Genomic DNA, 7,668 nt, shown 5'->3' with positions numbered 1-7,668 from the left:
TTTATTCTTATTCTTATTCTTATTCTTAATAGAAACTTATTTTTAAGAAACTCCTTTGGATGAAATACAACAAGTGGTGGACCTCTCTTTTTTAACTGTGAAGAAATAAATTCTATAACATCAATTTTGTTTGTTCTTCAATCTCCATTCGAAAGTTCAATGTTTAGCTCATTAAAAATCTTTAAGAGTATTATCTAGCTCCATTTCTACATTATAAACAAGTCCCTCGTACTAAGCTAAAAGGCTTGTATGTATTACCATACTATTATTATTATGTGGTATTACGAGTGGGCTCACAACAATAGTCGAGCATCACCGGGGTTCAAACTCGCGTTCCTCGAATAACGAGGCGGCCAGTTCGACCCCTTCACTGTTCGGCTATGGCTTATTTTTGGTTAATGACCAAAATAAAAGTAACTTACAGCAGTGGGGTTGTATACGGCGGTCACCATGTCGTTCTTGCCCTGTTCGCGGTGGGAGCAGCGGTTGAGGTCGCGGCTGCGGTGCACCAGCTCCGACTTGCCCTCCTTCGAGGAGGAGGCGTCGGTGGGGCACACGCCGAACACGTCAGTCTGGAAAGATTAGTCATTGAGTACCAAGAAGTTGATCGAAAAGAAAAATATCAGTCATTTGATATGTCGACCAAGAAAATAAAGAAGCCAATCTTGTTGATAAAAAAGATCATTCATTAATTATAATCGAGGTTAAACAGTTGAAAGCCAAGCCAACTTGTTAAATATCGTACCTAGCCACGAAATAGTAACCTTTTGCTTTGCTTTAATTGGAGATGGAGAGTTGTTGAATGAATTTAGTTCTTAAAAATCAAGTTCATACGAATTTGAAAGGAATCTCTTTCCATCCCAAGAAATAATATAATCTGAGAATCGGGTTTAGGTGATGAAGTTGCTATCATACTCCTTGTTTCAAGTTTCCTACCAAAACTTGGATCTTAATACACAAACATTATTTTTAGATTACACTCAGCTGATCTAACTTCCATCATCAACCTTATTATGACTTTTGATCATTTTATTAGGCCTAGAGCTTCTCCGCTGTGGGTAACCCTCAGCTTGATCATTACTATAGATCAGGTAAGATGCAGATCAAGACCTTCCCTTCTATGAGTAAAAAAACGAACATTATTGTATTCTCACCTGCACTCCATAATTAGGCTGCGTCTGCATAAGCGAGATGATGGCCCTCTTGATGTTAAGGGAGCGGCGCGTGTCGCCCTCCACGGCGCAGATCTCAGGGTCGGTCCTGCCCTCATACAGAGCGAACTGCACCGGCTGCTCGATGCCCGGGGGACTCGGGTATTTCTAAAACAAGAGAAGGACATTATACCTGGTTAGGAAACTGTGCAAAAGTCTTAGTGTTTAAGAACAGCTGCTAATCTATCCTATAAGATAGGGCGAATAGTAAAGGGGGTATTCTTGAACGAAAGGACAGCTGGTTAGAAAAACTCTAGGAAACTTTACAAAAGTCTTAAGTTAAGAACATCTGCTACTCTATAAATAAATAAATAAAATAATAGGAGAGCGCTTGAGTTGTTCAGATCTGATTTAGAAGATAAGATGAAGACTAAACAAAAAGTAAAGAAATTGTGTTCTATGAATAAGAGTTAGCCTATAACAGATTAGAAATAAAAAAGACACAATTTAAACATTTCATCGAATTAGAATTAAGATGAATATGACGTCACATATCATGATCTTATTATTATAGCAGGTACGGATGCGTGTGATTTGCATTCAGAGACGTCACGAGTTTTTAAATGTTCAGATATTTTCGAAAAAGAAGGATTTTACAATGCCAAGGCTTAAGAAATGTAAGAAGAAGAACATACTAATTCCCTATTCCTAAGGCAAATTGTAATAACAATTACTTAGAGCCCATCTTACCTTGCCATCAGGGCCAGAGATAGCCAAGTTCTGCACGACCAGCTCGTTGACGCAGTTGCCGATGGCGTTGACCACGACCTGGCCGAGGAGCTTCACGGTGGTCTCTTTGCTGTCAGCGCCGCTCAGGAAGATGGAGACGGTGCTTTCAACACCATAAGTGTACTTGTGGCCATTTTGGAAAGTTGTCGTTGAAGCTGCATGTAAAGGTAAATGTTAAAAAATCTAAATCATTGGAAATAAAGATGAATGTGTGGCAGAAGATGGAATCTTCCTCTGAAATATTAATAATGTAAAAGTAGGTAAAGTCAATAAAAAAAGTACTTAAGTTAATAGTAAATTGTCTAATAAAAATAATAATACTCTCATTAAAATGAAATGTCGGCCGTTTGGTGTAGTGGTTCAGAACGGACTACTATGCCGAGAAGTCCCGGGTTCGATTCCCGGCCGGGCAGAAATTGAAATGATGAATTTTAATTTCTGTGACGGGTCTGGGTGTAAATATGTATAATATGTATAATATGTATGTATTTATTTAATAAAAAAAAAGTATATAAGTAGTATATCCGTTAAGCTAGCACCCATAACACAAGCATTGAGTTGCTTACTTTGGGGCTAGCTGGCGCTGTGTGAAATTGTCCAAAGATTTATTTTTATTATTTATTTAAAAAGTAAGAAAATGATAAGTTAACTAGTCTTAAAGATAATGATAACTTATACAAATGACCAGGAAGAAATAAAAATGCACACAACTTACATCCTTTACATCCTAGTGAACATTTATCTGAAACAAACAAACCAATACATTAATTAGTAATCATAATAATTATAAATTAGGGTCACATTAATGTTATCAATAAGAGCAATAACGTGCCTCCAGCAGAGATTGATAAGGGCTCAGTAATTGCCCTTTTAAAAGCTGTTTATGAAGAGAAACGAGTATTCATATCTTGTTATTGTCCTTTCAACGCAGATTTTTCCTTTACTATTGGTAAGAAGGTTAATTAAACAAAAGGTTTTTAAAGAAGAAAAAAGTACTGAATTCATGATTATAGATAATCAACATTACTCTTCTTCGATTGTCGTTCTTACTTAGTTAAACAAAGACTAACAAACACGACGATATAATGGAATTAGAAAAAGCTTTTAAAAAAGTATCAGAAAGTGAGATTTATTTGCCATCGTGGTCTACCTGGAATTCAATCCAAATTCTTCCATCAAGAGTTTATCAAGAGACCACAGTGGTTTATTAATTAGAAATGCGTAAACAGAGGTCAAGGAAGTAGTTATCAGCAACAATGTGTTAGATCCGCGTGGACAGCCGGGTTCACGCGATATCTTCGTGAATCAGCAAACAGCATGCCTAGCGAAAGATAACGACTGCAATTTGAACTTTGCTGTTTGCTGAAGAAACTACGACTTTATTGAAGGTAATGAACTCATAATCCAGATGGTCAGAGACGATAAATTGGAGATAAATAAAAAACAGACCTTCGTTTGACAAGATATTATACAAGTAAATGTTTCTACCATAATTATTCTTTCCCTATCGTCTCCATTTTTCTTAAGGCAGGGCATATACGACTTTATTGAAGGTAATGAACTCATAATCCAGATGGTCAGAGACGATAAATTGGAGATAAATAAAAAACAGACCTTCGTTTGACAAGATATTATACAAGTAAATATTTCTACCATAATTATTCTTTCCCTATCGTCTCCATTTTTCTTAAGGCAGGGCATATGGTGCCGGATTATCATCCTTTTATTCCTCCATATTAATTTACAAATCAAAAAGACAGATTTTCGTGCTTACACTGTGTAGATTTGTTTTCGACACGACAAGAAGAAGAAGAAGAAGAGATTAATTTCATAATCAAAATGACAGATTAGAGACAACACTTTATCAAAAACTAAACTTTGAAGTCCCAAACAATACTAGAGCTCAAAGCAGGTCGCCAAACTCAAAACAAAGGGACCAAGATCCCCCTTTCGTCAAATTGAGTAATTGGAGGGGTCCCGGTGATCAATCATGGCCAGTTGAGAAAGAAATTGCGATTATCCAATTGGATCTTTGAGTTATCGATTGTAGCTTTCATTTGGACTGATCATGTGCTTTGACTTTGACCTACACAGTACATACTGCTAAGATATTATTTCAGGTAATGGGTGGAAACGTGAGTTTGAAGAAAACAAAAAAGAATAACCGTACAAGTTTAGGGTAAGGGTTAAAACTGCGAAGGTGAAGGAACATCTAAAAATAGATACATTCAATTCTATACAAACAAATTTACAATGTCGACCTGACTACGTGGCCTGGTCCTCTTGACGTGGCTGTTCTAAAGTAGATTATATGGCTTCAAACACTTTTGAAATAAAATTTTATTGTTACGAGTTGAAAATTTTACGACAGTGTTGATGTTGAAATTAATGTATCCCGTTTTGATTTTTGTTCAAAATAATTTTACCTATTTAGAAAACTTTTCACATTCATTCTTTCTAATTTCATGAAAAATTACATAAATCAATCAATAATATTTTAATGACTGGTCGACCAAAGAACCAAAGTGCAGTTTTCTCGAACATTCTGTCAGCAAACAGCACCGATGAACCAATTATCCACATCCTCCTGTGTACGGATGTATGAGTTAGTGGATCGGCCACGAATTGTTTCGTTCGTACTCCGGTAAGATGCTTGTCGAGTCAAAATTAGATAATATTAATGATTTTCCATTTGCATTTGACACAGGAACGATCAATATTAAAACAATCAATGCACTAAACAATTTAAATACTTATCTAAGTATACGAGTTGAATCAAGACCCTATTGCAAAATTCGTAAAAGCAAAATCTATAGGTCAAATTATCTGCCAGAGATGTTTTTCGTATTTTTGGGACTTACAAGGAACTACTTTATTACCACTATCTGTGACTATCTTATTTTATACAAAGTAAAGATATTCTATAAATAGCAATTTTAACAGTTTCAATTTATCATATTAAATTATTTTTTATACTTGAAATATAAACCTACTCCTTTATCAATTAAGTACCTACATTTCGCTCCAAAAGTTGTAGTGCTTATCAATTTGAAAATACAAGCTGTATTTATCTTGGGTACGTGTTGAACAAAGAACTATAATTTACTTGCAAATACGGTGGTCGCGATATGAGGTTCATAGGTCAGGAGCACTATCGAGTGTTTGTCAATGCTCCTTGTTATCTATGGATTCTATTGTAGTGGTCACTGCCAAGGCGATAGATATCGCCGAATTGGCATTGTTCTGTTGCTAAGGATAATGTGGTTTCGATACTAATGTAAATTAAGTTTGCGAGAAAAAGCGAAAATGACTAGGGTAGTTTTATTGTATTTTTATTCGTACAGAAAACCACAGCTCTTTATAATGACAGTAGTACCGAAAATCTTTTGTGAGCTTTTGATCTTGTTTTGAGAAGTTTTCAGGGTAGTGTTTTATCGCTTATCTTTCTCAAATCTAAACAAATCAAATATAGATTGACTACGCATAGTTCTTTAATTGACAATTTTTAGTTAGTCATTTTTCAAGTAAGTTCAAAACAAAAATAAGTCTAGGCATACTTTTCATACTGTGAAGTTTTTACCCTATTGCCCCAAGTAATTTGGTTATCAAAGAAAATTGGGAGTTGGAAAAGAAGATGGAAGAAATTGGGAATTTCAGTGATGAAATGAAAAAATATAAGGGTAGATCGGTTAGTGACAGTTACAATGATGTAACGAAACTTTTCCCAAGTAATGAGTAAAGAAATACGGTCCTGATGATAATGTAATCTAGGGGTAAAGAGTACGGTTATCAGAAGTGCTGGGTAAACAAGCGGAGGTCGATTGTGCGCGAAGGTGATACTGGGTCGGTCTCAAGAGTTTAGGTATGAGAAAGCTGAAATAATCCAAGTTTAAAAGAAAAATACGTCGGCAGATTCCCAACATAAGTCAGATAATGATCTTACTTTTATTATAATGAGGAAAAGTTTGTTGGTTTGTATTGAATAGGCTCCGAAACCATTGGAGCGATTTCAAAAATCTTTCACCAAAAAAATCTACCTTATTTCGGATGAACATAGATTGTACGAAATTCGTCGGGTCAGCTAGTATTTAATAGGACTATTAAAGTTAAATAAGGTCTAGATAAGAACATAATTTGAACTTTAAGTAGGTACCTACCTAGATATGTAGTTCTGTGTTATGGTTTACACAAAATATTTATTCGCGAGTCCAAAACAAACTAATTATGTAGTCATGCTTATAGCTTTCCAACTATCACTTAGGCTCGTATGAGGGTAGTTTTATATCTTTTTTTCAGCCGTGGTATTTTCTGTTGCTATGCTCGTATGTTGCTATTAGAGGATTATAAGATTATAAGTTTCGATTTATTATACAAGTAGATGTAGGTACCCGCCCACATTCACCCTAAACATTTGCTCTAAACAGGATTCGAACCTGCTACCATTGTCAGCTTTGTATTCCCGTACACAAACCACTAGGTCATGCAAACTTTTAGCAATAATGTGCTACGATTTAAATGACGGATTGTGAATGTTTAGGATATTTTATATGGTATTTTTATGGAAGTCAGACCATTTCAGAGTAGGTAAACAAAAAGTTAGTTAAACACACATAAAATATCATCATTGCCATCATTGCCTACCCTCCAATACAGGTCTGTAAATATAAGAATATTGATAACAAAGAGTGCATTAGGATATCATCAGAGTACCTTTATATTACGTATGAATTTAAATTAAAAAATAGCATAAAATTAGAGCGTAGCAATACTTTTAAAAAACTTTCTTTGTATCAAAATAATTTAAGTAGGTTACTTGTTAAATTACGTAATCAATAAAAAAAGCGTTTAATTTTCTTTAAATTAAGTTATGCCATTTTCCGCAAAAATAGGGTAGAAGAAAAACAAAAAAACTCACCATCAGTGTATGCCGGTTTCCATAGAACGGAAACTAAAAGGATAACACTAAACGCTACTATACTCCGCCCCATCTTGATGGGGTAAGCACTAAAATATTAAATATCAGTCTGTGTACTTATTCTAGCAATACTTGGTGTGCTCTCTACCCCGCCTAGAAGGTAAATGCGCCCGGCTCTCACGCGCACCTCCTTTTATAGAAGCGGCCGGTACCACGAGATTGTGGACTTGACCCCTCGCTCGTCAATCACCGCGAATTTACGAAGCGATAACGACGGTACTCAATGGATTCAAGATGGGAATCGTTTCGAAGTACACGAGCTAATTTTTAATTAGATGCTTAGGGAATGGCAAAACAATTTAAGGTTTGTTTAAGGATTAAAAATCTTAATGGTTTTGTTTATTGATTCAAGAAATAATATTTGATTAACATTGTGATAGTCAACTTTTAAGTTAAAGTTATTCAAAACTAATTGACTTGAAACTTTTAGGTTTTTGTTTTGGTTTCTAGCCTCTTTTGTGTGAAAAACCCCTGATCGTACGTTTTGTAGGGACTAGGGCTCGCAATCAAGGTCTACCCACATTCATGTCCCATGCTTTTTTTTTATAGAATATGAATTAATAAATCATAGATAAACATTAAGCTTAGCGAGATCGAGCTGTCAATTAAATTCTACTATCACAAATCAAGTAGGTATTTTGGCGAAGAGAATTAGCTGTTTTTGCAGTTGATATATTTTACATGTCTGAAAGTCGGCTAATTACATATTTTATTTTATACTCCTCATCCCTGCAAATTGAACTTGCAAAATCT

The 7,668-nt window shown here is 35.1% G+C and overlaps 1 protein-coding gene across 1 annotated transcript; it reads right to left on the bottom strand.

Moving 5' to 3' along the window:
- Positions 1-395: 395 nt before the first annotated feature.
- On the bottom strand, positions 396-7,034 carry LOC114352983 (apolipophorins-like). The gene is made up of 5 exons (XM_028304762.1): positions 6,856-7,034; positions 2,656-2,682; positions 1,902-2,095; positions 1,155-1,319; positions 396-572 (listed from the first exon to the last, which is right to left on the bottom strand). Exons 1-5 carry the CDS (start codon positions 6,926-6,928, stop codon positions 396-398), a joined length of 636 nt encoding a protein of 211 aa, XP_028160563.1. The 5' UTR covers positions 6,929-7,034.
- Between the last annotated feature and the right edge of the window lie 634 nt (positions 7,035-7,668).

Source organism: Ostrinia furnacalis, unplaced genomic scaffold, assembly GCF_004193835.3.
Source record: "Ostrinia furnacalis isolate ACB-3 unplaced genomic scaffold, ASM419383v2 OfSCF1515, whole genome shotgun sequence".
NCBI classification, from domain to species: domain Eukaryota; kingdom Metazoa; phylum Arthropoda; class Insecta; order Lepidoptera; family Crambidae; genus Ostrinia; species Ostrinia furnacalis.
The sequence above is the reverse complement of the archived record's forward strand: the minus strand, read 5'-3'. Positions and strand labels throughout refer to the sequence as shown.